Source organism: Acanthochromis polyacanthus, chromosome 16 (assembly GCF_021347895.1).
Source record: "Acanthochromis polyacanthus isolate Apoly-LR-REF ecotype Palm Island chromosome 16, KAUST_Apoly_ChrSc, whole genome shotgun sequence".
NCBI classification, from domain to species: Eukaryota; Metazoa; Chordata; class Actinopteri; family Pomacentridae; genus Acanthochromis; species Acanthochromis polyacanthus.
Window position 1 is genome coordinate 28,103,919 of NC_067128.1, and position 16,399 is coordinate 28,120,317.

Here is a 16,399-nt window from a genome sequence, read left to right on the forward strand (position 1 = left end):
ACCGGAGTGGGTGAGTCAGAGATGGTTCATAACAATACTGTAAGAAGAGGAAGAAGATGATGTTAATAATCCTCAATAAAGCATTCCAACAGCTTTCAAAAACAGCTGGGGTGCTATCCAGTACTCAGACTACTCTGTTATATAGTATGCCTGAAAAAAAGATTATGTAAGTCCCAATGCATAGAACGTCAAATGTAGTATGCCAAAAATACCAGAATGTCCTACTATATCTAGTCAAATTTTGCCTTTTGCAAGCCAGCACATTTTTCTTGCCATTCTGGCCCCAGTCCTCTGGACAGTTATGTCACATGCATTGTGGTATGGCACAGGGTATAAACAAAATGTAGCTGCCAGGAGGACACAGACAGGTGATAGCTCATTTTACATTACAGACTGTGACGGTCAAAGTATAGGATGCATTTGTAGTATGAAATAGAACATTTCAATTGTATGCCTACTGCATTTAACAGTACGTACTTGATGAAGTATCCACGAAAAAAGACAAAGTATGTGTCTTGGAACAAAGGCCAGGTTCTGACAGGTTTTCCACTGCTAGAACAATTGGGCCATTTTGAGGTGGCCAGAACATTCGTACATGTTCCAACCATGGGAACCTCTCCCCAGTAGAACCTCTTTAAGGGGATGAAAAAGTGCCTACTCCATGGTAGAAAAAAATGGCCTTGTGGGACTTAACACTGATTGATTAAACTCAGAGAAGGCAACATTAATTGGGTGCAATCTTGATGTATTTGTCGAGTTGTGGTGGTCTTCTCTCTATTAATGCCATCACTAACAGTAAATTAACCACATAGGCTAAAATAACACACCCTCCATTGTTCTATTCCCTACATGTTCCTGGAGCTGGAGTCACTATCAGTATTAACTATTTGTTTTGGCATACTTGGAGTTGATACTGCGGTCAAAACTATCTGAACATACAACGCAATGGAAATAGAAAGGTTAAAAGTGCAGATTAAGGTTCGATTGATGTAAACGTTCATGTCACTTTGCACCTGCCCTGGCTTAACAGAGATGAAACCCCCCATCCCTAACAAACGAGTAAAGCTGAAATGTAAGCATACCTGTGACAAAATTGCAAAAAAAATAAAAAAATTCTTTCCATTTATAAACTCGACTAACTTCACTGATTTTCAAATGAACAGAAGCTCTCTGTCCCAAAACCACATAATCCTGTAAAACATTCCTTCCTCCATTCAGTGTTCAAAAAGCCTCTACAAGAAGCTGGGCCTCAATCTGGAGGAAAAACATCACAGGAAGAGGATTAGTGCGGAGCAGCACTCGGTCACTTTTTGTGATTCTCCTCTATCACCACCAACACTCTGGTAAACCTGCAGCTATTACATGCATTTAAATTTTACAAAACTGCAAAATCATGAGGGGAAAAAAAGAATTAAAGTAAAATCCAGAGACGCCATATCAACAAATAGACGTCTCACTCAATTATAAAGTGATTAGAGGTAATTGGAGCAGCGGGTAGAGGATGATAATTGAACCAGAGTAACCAACAGGAACAGAGGAAAGTAAACAGTTAAAGGGACAATGACCTTCTGCCTAATGAGCCACAGAGTCCTTCTGAGTCTGCCTATTATCCCATTAATGGATCCGGGAGGAATTCCTTCAGATGGCATTAAGGGTTCCCCTGGAGAGAGCTAAACCTGGGAGGGAGAGGAAGAGGCCCTGCGTTTTATCCCTGCCTGCGCTTCACTGCTTGGCCTCCTTATTCAGGTCAATTGGTCATGCACTTTTTCCCTCTCTGCTCTTTTACACACCCAATAAACACTCAAGTGCACATGTCCAAGCGAGGCACCGAAACAGTGTGCCTCCTGCCGTCATGAGGCCCAGCGCCTGTCAGTGCATCTGGGCTGAGCTTGTCGGCATCAAGGCTGGAGATCAATGCTGTCAAATCTCAAAAGCTCGCAGCCGCCTCAACAGCGGCTCTCAGCATTGCGAAAGAAGGCTGGATGTTTACAGTCCTGGGAGACTCTCTGTGAATGCCAGTGAAGCTGGTTATGAATAAGCATAACGTGATACTGATTACGAATGCAGCAACAAAGGGATTTCTTTTTTCTCGCCTGCTCTCCTTGAGCTTTTCCAGAAATGGGCATGCATGTACAGTATGTGTGCGACATGGCCAGCGCAGCCGCTGAATGCTTACAAAGAGAGGGGAGGGGGAAAGAAAGCAGGAAGCTTGGCATCGAATTACACAAGGCTGATGGGTGGGAGTGTGTATGGCTCAGGTCAGGGAAGGACAGGGAATATGAGGCCTGGGGTATTAGTGAGAGCCACATGGTGCAGATGCACTGATGACCGCTTACACCAGGGTAAACACACTGATGAGACAAAAGCTGACACACACTAAGCAAAACTCTTCTACTTTCTTCTCTTCGTCACCAAGAAGGCAACGGGGAAATATTAAAAAGCTACATTTTGAGTAGGTGTGGCCTCGGCTACAGAGAGAGAAAAGTGATCGCTCTCTGCTTCAATGCATTCCAGATGGTGATGTAATTTTATTTCTGGAAACGTAGCCACAGAAGGAATACATAAACTGAGCGAGAGGAGGCTGCTGCGAATCTGCAGCGCACCAACCACAGCACACAAACTACAGGCAGACAACTTTGTCATTACTGTGACTTGAAACAACACACAGTCAGATCAAACCACACGGACAACAAAGAGACAATGCCAACTAGTGCACTGGTGTAAGGACTGAAGCAGTGAGAGCTCTCAATGCTCCAATGAGATCCTGGTTTCCATTTAAATGCCACATAATCAGGAATGTTGACCAATCAGACAGGACAAAAAGCATATAGATGGGCTCTAAACAAGAGTGTGTGTCAGCAGCATGGGTCAAATGTGATCAGAAAGTAGAGGAAAAGCAACATCAATCTTATGACTACTATCTTGTCCTGTTAGAAACCATTTTTCAGGTGGGGCTAGATTCCTTGAAAGTGAGTAACATTCAAAGTGCTGATATTATGCATGAAGGCTCACTAGCATGACACACGAGGAACTGAGCCATCATCATTAATGCGATGTTAATGTTATTAATTATTACACTTGTGTTTTCCTGTAATGACAAGTGAGCAGTCTGTTGTAGTAAACATAATGCATTATGAATGTCACGGATGTCTTCATTTCCACATTTGCTGTCTATCTTGACTGCAGTTACCAAACTACGGAACACCCCCCAACAAAAAAAAAAGTCGCTTATCAAACACACCAATCAGCCTCAATAACTAATGACCCATAATCAAGATGGCCACAGATATGAGAACAGCCAGAATGAAAAATACTGCATTTTCTGTGTATGTGGATAATCGCTAAAATTACAGGTTGGTCCCATATCTGTCTACATATTCATGTGCTATTATTTCATGTGCAAAGCAAAAACACCACAAATTCATTGGATAGAGCTTACTAAGTTGCTAATATCTTTGGGTTTTAGTCCACATAAGGTGAGAACATGGCTAAAAATGTCCATCAAAATTCTTGTAGCTCAAAGTTACACAGTTAAATCAGACAGACAGCCAAGATGTTCAATTCTTTCTCTTCATATATTAAGGAAAACAGAAAATTTGCATATAAGGCTGAACTCAACAAATGCTTCATCCTTTTATTGGAAATTTACTATGAAATCTCTTCAGATTTGCTAAATTATTAATTCTGTTATCATTGTAGTTGCTACTAGAACAATAAAGGAGATTTTCAGACCAAAAAACAATTTATATAATCACATATAATCTCATAGCTGATCACAGTATTAATTATATATGCATACAGTATCATCCTGCTTTCTGGTTTGCAATGTTTGCAGTTCATGGGTTGATTGTGGTTCGGTGAATGCTGACAATTGCTCCTCCACATAAATTCAACTCAGAAGCTTCCCAGCCTGCCTCTGCAGCAGTATGTGTGTGAGCAGCCCTCTTGTATCAGAACCACCGCATGCGAACGTGCAGGTTTATGACAGGACCGAATTAGACCTGGCACCCAAACCCCTGACCCACTGTACTTTATTTCTCTGCTCTAAAGCCTTTAATCCTCACTGGAGGTGCATCCTGCTGGACACTGCTTTGGGTCGTCCTGCGAAGGAGGAGCACTGACTGACACCAGCCTTCGCTCCCATTTTCCCCCACTGGAGACTGACCCTTCTAAAAATACACACCATGACTGTACTGGAACGGTGCTTTCACCTGTCATACAGGGTTGAAAAGGGGGTAGTGCAGTCGCCGGTGAATTTGGCAGGGGTGTTAATGCTGTGCCATTGTGCAGGAAATTATTCCATTGTTTTGTGGCGTGGGGATTAAGGTACCCAGAGTGCTCGGCTGCAATGGCTTTAGCAGAGAGCAGGGCATGTGCCAAAGCTCAGAGGAGACACAAATCTACAATAAATATCAGCGCCTTCTTTGTTGGTAGTATTGCATATTGTATGTCATGATATCTGTTCCACATAAAGGTTTTGTAACAAGAAAAAGCACCGCAGGTTAAACAGTGAGGATTTTTACTTATCATGACAACCATTGTTACAGTCTGCATATTAATGTGCTGTCCAGATCTCCTGCATTTCTAGTCTTTCTGCACATGAAAGCATCAGATTTGTCATTTTCTGCCACTGCTGCATCTGTTTGGCTTCAAATATTGCTGTATTTTCACTAGTGGGGTGGGGTGTTTCCTTTCTTCTATTTAAGTCTCTTCTTTTCTAGATATACAAAGAAAAATAGAAGAAAAGGAGGTGGCAGCGTGTTGTCCACACTCCACAGGTTGCAATAAGCACAATAAATCTAACACAAAGAGGAAGAGGTAAGTTGCCTCCTCCTAATGCCACATGTGGCAGACAGAGGTGCAGATCAGGAGCAGCACCATGATGGGGGAGAAAACAAAGCGGGTGAGGAGGGAGAGGAGGACTGGCGGCACTGCAGGCGGCACTGCCTGTATGCAGAGAAGCAGAGGTGCATGCCGCGTTGGTACAACGTGTCAACACTCTGAAACACCTTTTTATCATTTTGCATAAGCAGCCGTCAGGTTTCCTCTAAACAAAGCAGCGCCGCCGCGTTCGCGTCCAAGCGGCAGCAGCAGCGGCTACCACGCGGCGTGCGGAGCTGAAAAGAAAAAAAAGCAGAAAGCCGACAACAAATAAACACAAAGAGTTGACAAACCTGCGGGTGTTGCTCCGAATATCCGCACCACCGGTACTTTTCTCACGTCGCTCTCCCTGAATTCAGAATAGCACACGTCCAAGTCTTTAATGGGACTTGCCACATAGTAGTCTGCGGTGACGATGCGCACCGCGAACATGACTGCCGCGTCCTTTGGCTCACGGAGCGGCAGAAAAAGCTTCACAAAAACTACTGTTCCGAGTCCATAAGCCGCGGAGAGCTCGGTGCTGAGTCGATACTAGCAGGAGGGGAGGCTGTCACGGCGGGAAAACAGACGACAGAGCAGTGGGGGAAGCCCCAGTTGTGTCCCATGAAAAAAACAAACAAAAAAAAGATTCCCGTGGCTCCGAGGTGACGACGCCGCCGCTGAAGGTCCAGCTGCGGCCGCTGAGCTACATTCGACGGCGGCGGGTAATTACCTCCGCAGCTGTCGGGTTCATGTTGTCACCGTAGCGGTTCTGTGGATTTTAAAATCTCTCTGTATGGGTGTTTGTGTTTCCAGCCAGGAAGACGTCCCCCAGGCTCCCCGTATGTAGCGTTATCTTTCCAAATCACGCCTGAGAACTAGTCCCAGCCGGTCCCGCTGTATCAGCCCGCCGCTCGCTTCTGTTCCCTCTGCTTCCATAACAGGCTGGCGGCGCTACGTTACAGAGTCACAGAGCAGTAAGCTAACCGGACGTCACCCCAACGCTACTTCCTGAAACGAATTTCAGAATAAAGGCAGCTTGGGCAGTCAGCGCAGTGATTCAAGTCAACAGATCGAGCTTTATTTTGAAAGATTCAGATATGGCACTTGTTTATGGACAACAGTTACAGAGTAGTTAATTCCATTGAGTAACCTCGTGTAAAGACATACCGCTAGTTTGAAGATCGTGTCATTAAACGTGGTTTGTTTCTCCAGCGAAATAGAGATAGTTCCTTTTTATTTAAATTCTTTTATTGTGTCGAGTTGTCCTCAGATACCCCTGTGTGGAACAATAGTGCAAATAAAAGTATGCATGGAGCTAACAGTAACATCCCACTACATCCAGTTTGGTATTTTCAGCACAAATGTCTTAAAAAGAATGTTTTTAGATAAGAAAACATAAGATAATTAACCTTTCATTAATTTTACAGTGATCCAACAAAGAGGATAGTGCAAGAAAACAAAATTTTAAAAAGATGAGTAAAACAGAGCAATAGAAAAATAAAGAAACGTACATATGTATTTCAGGTGTTTTACAGATTCCCCTGTACTATCCATCCATCCGTCCATCCATCCATTCTCTATACACCGCTTTATCCTCATTAGGGTTGTGGGGGGTGCTGGAGCCTATCCCAGCTGACTCGGGCGAAGGCTGGGGATACCCTGGACATGTCGCCAGTCTGTCTCAGGGCTAGATACACAAACAAACAATCACACTCACATTCACACCTACGGGCAATTTAGAGTCATCAATTAACCTCAGCATGTTTTTGGACTGTGGGAGGAAGCCGGAGTACCCGGAGAAAACCCACGCATGCACAGGGAGAACATGCAAACTCCATGCAGAAAGATCCCAGGCCCACCCCGGGATTTGAACCGGGGATCTTGCTGCAAGGCGACAGTGCTAACCACTACGTCCACTGTGCAGCCCTCCCCTGTACTAGTTTGTGGGAATTCAGATATTGCATAGATTTATTTAAGTGTGAAAAATTACAGTACTGCACATAGTTATTCCAGTTGTATAAAGACACCGGTATTGCACAGATTGTTCCATGAGAAGAAAATATTTATATTAAAAATATTGACATTTCACAGATTGTTCTGAAAAAAGGTAATATTGTACCAAATAAATGTTTCAAGTATTTTATCAATAGAAAAATAAAAAATAAGTGATAAATGAACAGAAGTACTGTTGATATTGTACAGATAATCCTATGCACTGTAGAAATTCAGGTATTGCACAGCTTTGTTTGAATGTTTGATTTATTCTTCCATGAGTAGAAAATACTGATATTAAAAATGTTGACAGTGACCAGATTCTATAGACCCTTTAATGACCCACGTCACGAATGACGTCACAGCTTTAGCTGGAGGCAAAAGAGGAAGCCCGCGGACAGAAAGGCGAAAGACTGAGGGACTAGGCTCTATCAACTTTTCTAAAATGTCGTCCTGCTGTGTTTTTGGATGCCAGAATAGGAGGAATGACATTGGCGAACGCAAATTAAAGTTTTATAGGATTCCACCGAACACTCGTGCTCAGAGGGAACGAAGACAGTTGTGGTTAAATGCACTGAGGCGAAAAGACTGGACAGAGACGATCAGCTGCAGTCAATTCCAGCCATTTTCAGTAAAAAAATCGCTAATATTCTATTTGTAAATAAAAAATATTCAATTCAATTCAATTCAGCTTTATTCCAGACACTGGGTCCAAATACACACACCATAAGAACAAGGACACAACAAGACACAGAAAAAATACAATCAAAAACAATAACCCGTTAAATATGACGAGAAATACAGGGAATATTGGACGCCCATCGCGAGGTGCATTTCCTTGAAAACGACCGATTCGTGGATTATATACCGACTTCAAGACATGTTTTGGACAAAATAGTTTACTGGCTTGTGTTGTCTGGATGACCAAGGTTGGATTATGGCCGTTTTTTGTGGAATATTTTCATCTGTGTGTAATAATGAACCCGGAAATGTGAGTCGCGCTGTGTACGTTGAAGCCGTGTACAGAGAAAGGATGGATGGATATTCGTTGTTTGTCGGACAAATGTGTTTATATTACCCGCTGTGGTAATCACATCTGAAAGTGGTTTATACCGGCGGATTCATGAGAATCTAAGCTTTCCATCGGCATATAGTGTTTGTATAATCGCGTTTGCAACCTTCGGACATTCTTGAAATTCCTATGCAAATTAGTAAGTGTACCGCCGGCGGTACACTTAAGTTTAACGGGTTAAAAATGCTCGAGTTTGCAGCGCAAACTCCCAGCGCAAACTAAATACTCCCAGTCCTGCTTGACTTCTCGCTCCACTTTTGCCTCCAGCATAAGCCCCGCCCACAAAAAACGTCACAATGTTTGTAAACAAATAAAGGGTCTATAGATATTTCAGAGATTCTTCAAAATGTCTTGAAAAAAGATTATGTTGCACAGCGTATTTTTAATGTACAGAGTATTATAACTGACAGGTTTAAATGCATTGAATAACCCAGTACACCCAGTTTGGCATTTTCAGCACAAGAAAATCTAAAAATAAATAAATATATAAAAATATAGTAACAAATTGGATGAAAAATAAAAAAGTATTTTATCCCGTGATTGTAAAAAAAAGTATTTTTTTAGAAAGATATTTGTATGTATTAAGAAGCTGTTATTGTATCAAAAAATACTGACATTAAATATAATGATGCTGTAGAAATTCTTCTGTGTGATTAAAAAAGATGATATTGCGCTAAGCATTTTACACAGACAACACAAATGAACTAAACTGGTCTTAATAGCTACTAAAGAAAATGTCACAGAATGTATTAACTTAATCAAAATTGTTTCAGCTGTTCAATAACTTTACCGACTTTACAATCAGGCATAGGAAAACTGTCAGCTTTCACTCATGCAACACTGAAAGTTTAGAACATGAGTATTATTATTGTTATTTTAACATTTAAAAAACTCTAGAATACAGTTTTCTTCATATAGCAGAATTGTGTAAAGTCAATACACTCTGTGCAGCATCAGTATTTTCTGCTCATGGAAACATCACTGAAAAGAATTTATTTTGTTGAGCTCCCATTAAAGAACACTCTGGACATCACACACACAGCTAATCTGCTAATTGATTGCCACAGATTAAACACTCCTCAGTCTGTTACGAATTAATGTAGTTTGAACTATTGGTTAACTGGTAGCTAGTTTAGCAGTATAGTAAGATTGAGAAAAGGACAGAGCTCATGTGAAGATTTTTTCTAAAGTAATTTTATTAAGACCCTAAGTTGTGTTAATTCAGCTTTTACTACCAACACCTTATTCACGATAATAAATTTTAAATGTTAAAAGCAATCAAAAATGGGGGAATTCTGAGTTAGTGCGAATTTTTTTTTAAGAGTACTAACAATAGTTTAAGCTAACCTCGTTGCTTCAGTGCTGGTTCCTTTAAAGGACTTATTTTGTAGTTTAATGCGTTTCAGCCTGGAAACAGGAAACAGTCTTGGTGAACGTTCAGCTGAGCTTGACAGCGTTTTCACCTCATTTGCCTCTGCAGCACCAAAACAAGGATCAGGCTCAGAGATCACAGAGCTGGAAAGCATCACTGTCCTCATTGGTCGTTTGTGAAGAACGCGTTTCTTATTGGTTTAAATATTTACTGCGCCTGGTAGCAGATAAAATAAGTTATCCTCGGATACATCAAACAAAAAGGATGTCACATAGATAAGCATAAGAAACGATGCAGAAGCATTTTAAGCACATTCAGAAATTCTATTAAGAGAAACTGGGTTACAGCTGCATCACAGACACACTGCAAGCCTTTATGATGATATTACACTGAAAGAGAAAACATTAAGTGAGATGAATCAGCACTTACATGCTGTAATTTTTAAAATATCTGTATTTCTAATATGTATTGTTGACTGTGGCAGCTAAAACTGAGTGCAAAAAGGTTTTATATAGCATATTCAGGGCCTCAGCTACCAGTGATTGGTGTTGGGGATGTTACTCAATACAAGTAATGTTTTACATGTTACTTTAAAAAGAAAAATAAATCTGTGAATATTTTTTGGTGTTTTTTTGTGTGTGTTACTCTGCAACATTCCTATAAATCTAACATGGGGCGGCATGGCTCAGTGGGTAGAGTGGCCGTCTTGTAACTGGAAGGTTGTTGGTTTGATCCTCGGCCTGTCGAGCTCATGTGGAGGTGTCCCTGAGCAAGACACCGAACCCCTAATTGCTCCTGGTGGGTTGTAGTTAGTGCCTTGCATGGCAGCTTCTGCCATCAGTGGGTGAATGTGATGTATCATGTAAAGTGCTTTGGATAAAAGCGCTATATAAATACAACCATTTACATATGAGAACATCCAAACAAGGAGGACATACACAAGAGTTTTTACAATGTATCATATTTACACTTTAGAGATTCGGGCACATGGATTTTGTTTTGAGGTCCCAGCTAGCAGTTTCCCTTTGTTTCCAGTCTTTATGCTAAGCCAAGCAAACCAACCACCGTCTCAACTCTTGGCATTAAGTGTATTTCTCAAAATCAAAATGGTGAACAGTTTTGTCAGTGACGTAAATGTGAAGAAGAATTGAACAACATGAAAAAATTGAAATGAACAGAAGAGACAAATGTTTTTGTTTTCGAGAAAAAGAGAGACATGTAAGGTGGAACAATCAGAAGAAGTGAGTGTCTCCAGTAGAAGAGCAACATTTTCACGATTGCAGATCTAGAACCACAGTTTTAGCATCTTAACCTAATAAACCATAATTTGTTGGAATGTGTAATTTTGGTGGAATAAATCTTTAGAACTACAAATACTTGAGTAAAAGTTGTATTTTAGGGGAGAACACATCTCTATCAACACAACTTACTATGAATTACTATTTCAATGAAATAAACATTTAAAATTCTGAATAGTCAGGACATCCTTTGAATGGAAAAACTTGAACTGCTTCTTTAGAAAGTACTATCTAGGTCAAAAAACAAAACTTTATAATCATAACAGTTAGAAAATTAGTCATGAATGAGAAAATACTATATAGGTGGAATAAACCTTTAAAATATGACAGATACTATCATTTTTGGTGGAAAAACAAAGGTCCCAGAAATATGGTTCTCAAACTGCAGCTTCCTCTGCTGTAGACACGTAATATTGACAAATGAAACATTATTTTACTGTCATGTTTGCAGAATGAATGCAGTTATTCCACCTTAAAACAAACTTTAATGTACTCCGTCTGATCCTGTGTGCAGTGGCAGATCTTCCGTGGCGGTATGGGGGGCAGTGTATGTCGCTCAATAAACATCATAATATAGCATGCTGCTCAGAAAACGTCATAGTATAGCATGTCGTTCAGAAAACTTCACAGTATAGCATGTCACTCAGAAAACTTCACAGTATAGCATGTCATTCAGAAAACGTCATAATATAGCCTTTGGCCCAAAACACGTCATAGTACAGCATGTCATTCAGAAAACATCATAGTATAGCCTTTGGTCCAAAACACGTCATGGTATAGCATGTCGCTCAGAAAACATCATAGTATAGCCTTTGGTCCAAAACACGTCATGGTATAGCATGTCGCTCAGAAAACGTCACATTGTAGCATGTCACTAAGAACACGTCAGAGAAAAGCATGTCACTCTAAAAACGTCATAGTATAGCATGTCGTCCAAAAAATGATATAGCCTTTAGTCCACCAAATGTTCTGTCCCGGCTGTCTGAAGTACTGTAGGTGAGGAGCAACACAAAAACAGTCCAAACGCTGGTTTCCAGAGGGTTAGACGAGTATTTATTTGAAAGAGAAAGTTTACAAAAACCCAGCATGCGAGGGGTTTAAAAGCAAATGGGTGTCAGTAAAGTAAAAATAAACAAACAGAACTAAAAGTGAACTTCACGTTGACACTGATGGGCATTCCAACCAGTAACAAATTAAAAGATAATCAAGATGAAAAAAAACTCTTCCTTTTCACCTCTTAAACCCCAAGAACACACTGCAGTAGCATCCTAACCCAAAACTACCAATGGGTTCTCTGTTTTCCATTCTGAGCAATTCAAAGGTCCCTCTTTATCTCTTTACACATCCACCAAACACTGGAACACATTTACAAAGTTCTGATGAAGCTCAGCTTCTCCTCAAAAGAAATGCCGCCAGATGAAGAAGCCTTTTGAGAGGCAGCTGACATCGTGATTGGACTGTACTTTGGTCTGTTCCAATCCAGCTTCAGCTCCAGAGACGGCAGATGGGACGAGTCAACGGAGGCCGGGGGGACGAAGGCATGCAGCTGAGTACAATCCAGAAAACAACAGAGGAGAGCAGCGACCCAGGGCCAGAACAAACAGAGTAGCATGGTATGTCTCTTAGAAAACATCACAGTATAGCCTTTGGTTCAAAAAACGCCATCATATACATCGTATATTGTACAAATAACAAGTCAGAGGAAAGAGACAAACATTGAAGAATTGTCGTAATTGTGGGCTGACTGATTTACTGATTGTCAGTATTTTATTTTTTACTGATTTACAGTAAGAAATCAATTTCAAAATGGCGCTACTTTGGCTCTGAACCTTTATCTAGCTGTGGTCGCTCTGTCTTCTGGAGTGACTTGATTGGTTGTATGTCATGAATAAAACCCCTTTAACTTAACATCTGTAAACAAAACAAAAATGTATCAACAAAGTTTTCTGTTAGAGTTTGTGTTCTTCTAAGTTTAACTCCAAGATTTTAAATACTTTCATTTACTGAAAATGAATATCTCCTCCAAATGTCTCACTAATGATCATTATCAGCCTAAAAAAACCACAAAACACCCCTCTATACTGGACCACACTTAGTACAGTCTGGCTCCCCCTTCTATAAATCTGCTTGGAATCTTCCACTTCCTGTTTGTCAAGGTGGCTTTCCACCTGGACAGATTTTGTTGGAGCTCATGCAACAAAGTTTTTGTGTAACTGCACTTTGATATGGATGGATGACACTGAATTAGAGTCTGTTTTAATGAGACTGAGTTCAGATGTGTAGCTCTGTCATTAAATAGGAAATTATTTCTCAGAATTCACAGAGAAAAGTCTGAAATGTTTGCTAGGTTAGCGTCCCACGTGTTCTTTGGCTCAGCTAAAGCTAACTCTCTCCAACTTCTGGATCTCTGGAGTTGCTTGTTGTTGAAATATCTTGCTAGAGGTGCTGAAGCTCAGAACGTCTGAGATGTTTATTCAAAATAAGCTCATTCTCAAGTCTTATCTGAACTGTTTCTTCTTTTGTTTGAACTTTCCCTAAACTTAGGAGTTAATCTCATTTATGTAGAGATTCAACTTTAGTGTCATTCATTGATGTTAAAGTGCAGTTTTTCCACGTTTGTTGCACATGCTCCTGACCAAACCAGTCCAGGTGGAAGACGATGTGAAGAGAAGCTCCAGAGGATGAATATCACACATTTACGTTGGAAATAAATGTCCTTTTATTAGACATTGCCATGCAAAAGTTGGATTTCCCTTCATTTAGTCTGTCATTTAGTCTGGACTAAACAAATAACAGCAGCATAAATCTCAAACGTATTTATGAGGAGTCTGGACTGAGGTTTCTCACTTGATAATGATCAAAACATGAAATTTAGGTTGGTTTAAAGGAATATTCCACATTAATTCTTTGAATGTTGACCTAAAAGGTTGGTTTCAGAAGTATTCCACCTACAAGGTCCTCACACATCCACCTTAAAGGAACATTCCACCAAAAATCCCTGGACATGCACCTAAAATGTTGGTTTAACCGAGTATTCCACGCAAAATCCTCAAAGAGACCTGAGGGGCTGGTTAAAAGGAATATTCCACCTAAAACCTCAACAAGGGCAGTATGTGTAGCAGAGACAGCAGAAAGAGGTCCTCTCTGGGTAGAAGAACAACGTCCAAGTGGCATCTCCCTTTCTGCTCTTACCTTACTCACTAAACTCCAGTGCCATGGAGGACTCCAGTAGTTGATATTTCCTGCTGCAACCTTCTCTTTTTCAGCTTTCTTTCACGTCTGATCACTCCCGACCCGGTTTTTGTTGACGTTTTTGACCCTTTTTCCGAGCTTTGACCAATCCGAGAACATGAAGTACATCATCGGCATCCGCGGTGTAACCAATGGAAGGAAAACCACCCTTACCAACCGCCTGATCTAGAACCTGCCCAACTGCTGTGTGGTCCATCAGGATGACTTCTTCAAGCCCCAAGATCAGATTGAAGTTGGTGAAGATGGTTTTAAGTGGTACGATTTCATCACTGCTCTGGACATGGATGCCATGATGAGTAGGATCTATGTGTGGCTGGAGAACCCGGTGAAGTTTGAGAAGTCTCATGGCGTTAATCACACCCTGGACACAGAGATCGTCCCGAAGTCCAACCATAAGGAGGAGGAGGAGACTCACATCCTCATTGTGGAGGGCTTCCTGCTTTACACCTTACAGGCCTTTGATCGACGTGCTAAACCAACGTTACTTTATTTCCATCCCATATGAAGAACGCAAAAAGAGGAGGTGGTCTAGGAAGTACACGATGCCAGACCCCCCCGGCCTGTTCGATGGCCACATCTGGCCCATGTACCTGCAACACAAGAACATCTGCTCACTGTGGAAGATTATTGAGAGCAGCTTTTTTGATTTCTATGCAGAACACTATGATGTTTGCTGAGCTGTGAACTATTAAATGACTTAAGAATATGTAATATTGCTACTGTTTATTATTGTTCTCCGGTTTACTATTAAATGTATAGAGTGCTACTTACTGTATTTTAAAATTTACATTACCGCACAGAACATTTAAGATTATTTTACCACAGATCAAGGGTACAGATTGTTGTTGTTCAGTGTGTATTGGGTTATACTCATTTTGATTTAGAATGATTAGTAAACAGAACCTTATGATGTTTATGGCTTACAGCTGAGAACTAGTTGCTAAAAGTACAGAATATTATTTCTTATTTTAGGTGTGATAATTGTCAGTAAACATTCTAAGAAGTGGAAATTGACAGGGTTGTATATAGTGCTGTTCTTGCACAATATTTGTCACTTAATTGCCCTTAGGATACTGTAATTGAGCTTACTAGTTTTACACAACAGGCAGAGGCTGCAGCTAATAATGTTTTAATTCACATAAACAAGGAAACAAGTCCATCATAATTTGAATGTTGACAGTCCAAAATGAAAAGGTCATATACAGCTTTCCTACTGGGTTAACGAGCAAAAAAAAGAGAAAACAGAAAAATACTTTGTAAAAGCGAGAGGTCGGTAGCAGCTTTCATTTTTTCTTACAACTTTTCGGTGGTCCCCCAAATATCTGTTGTATCCCCCTGTGCCCCCCCACTAAAATAAATCTGGATCCGCCCCTGCCTGTGCGACTCCACAGTTTGTTCGAAGCCTCCACATTCTCAGACTCTTCAGTATTCCACTAGTGACAGCAGCAGTAACTGAATGTGCTGAGCTCACTGCTTTCTGCCTTAACGTTCCTCAAACAGCTGCTTCGGTCCGGTTCATGCTGAGGACATCGCAGCCAACGACTCCTCGATGATAAAAAGTGTTTGCAGGGCTGAGTGTTGACCTTCAGTCAGAGTCTTAATGAACCAATCAGCAGGCGTCTGCTGACGTCTGAGCTCCACAAGGGAAGAAACACTTTTAAAATCCAACTAATGCAACAGAATTCCATGTTTAATGTAGTGTTTGGTGGTGCTTTTATCTAAAGTGCTTTACGCTGCACTCAGTGCATACATTTTTAGTATGGACGGCCCCAGAGGGAGCAGAGGCTCAAACTGTGATGCTCAAAAGTGCCATTTTCTATTCACATCTGTTTTAAGGACGTGTGGCTCTCACTGATAGTGTAGGAGGTGAATTAAGGAGGAAAAACAATGAGGTTGTTCTACTTTTTCATGCTCCTGTCATGCAACAACGTCTGCTGGTTAAAACCATGAGCTGTAGTTAAAAATCATAGAAAGTCGCTCTTCACTAAGTCTCTTCTGTCAAACTAGAACTTCTCCTTCTCTGTACATGCGGAAACACATATCAGAATTCTGAACCTGCAACAATGAACAATGTGTTTCATAAATGGACAGATAAAGAGTTAATTTTGATAAAGAATTTTCACATGGGTCAGAAATTGTATCAAATCTGGTGTGAATAAAACCCTAAACAGTATAAATTTCTCTCGTTATCTCGCCAAATGATTCCAGCTTCTACATATAAATACACCACACCGAAAAGAATCTTATATCACAGACTTATCTTTTCCTTTAGTGCACTGTAAAAAATACATGTTTTTAGCAGTATTTTGAGTAATTTACTGTTATTTTACACATTTCCCCCCCCAAAAAATAAATTTAAAAAATTAATTTACGCGATAACCTTAAAAAACATCCCCAAACTAAGTAACTATAATGTCCACATCAATAATTGATCATTGTTTATAAATGCTAATTTATTACTTTACAATGTTTGACTGTAAAATTACCCCGTTTCTTTCTGTATCTAAATCAGGAAAAACATTATTTTAGAAATAACTGCTGTTTGAAAGA

At 40.5% G+C, this 16,399-nt stretch overlaps 1 protein-coding gene and 1 pseudogene across 1 annotated transcript in view; one reads left to right on the forward strand and one right to left on the reverse strand.

Annotated features, from left to right (window-relative positions):
- The window catches only part of rev3l (REV3 like, DNA directed polymerase zeta catalytic subunit), a 93,267-nt gene extending 87,427 nt beyond the window's left edge, over window positions 1-5,840 (reverse strand). Inside the window, 1 exon segment of the mRNA XM_022216436.2 lies at window positions 5,175-5,840. Coding sequence (XP_022072128.2) covers window positions 5,175-5,313 — 139 coding nt within the window. The 5' untranslated portion in view covers window positions 5,314-5,840.
- Window positions 5,841-13,547: 7,707 nt separating this feature from the next.
- Window positions 13,548-14,786, forward strand: LOC127530400 (nicotinamide riboside kinase 2-like; annotated as a pseudogene).
- The last annotated feature ends 1,613 nt before the right edge of the window (window positions 14,787-16,399 follow it).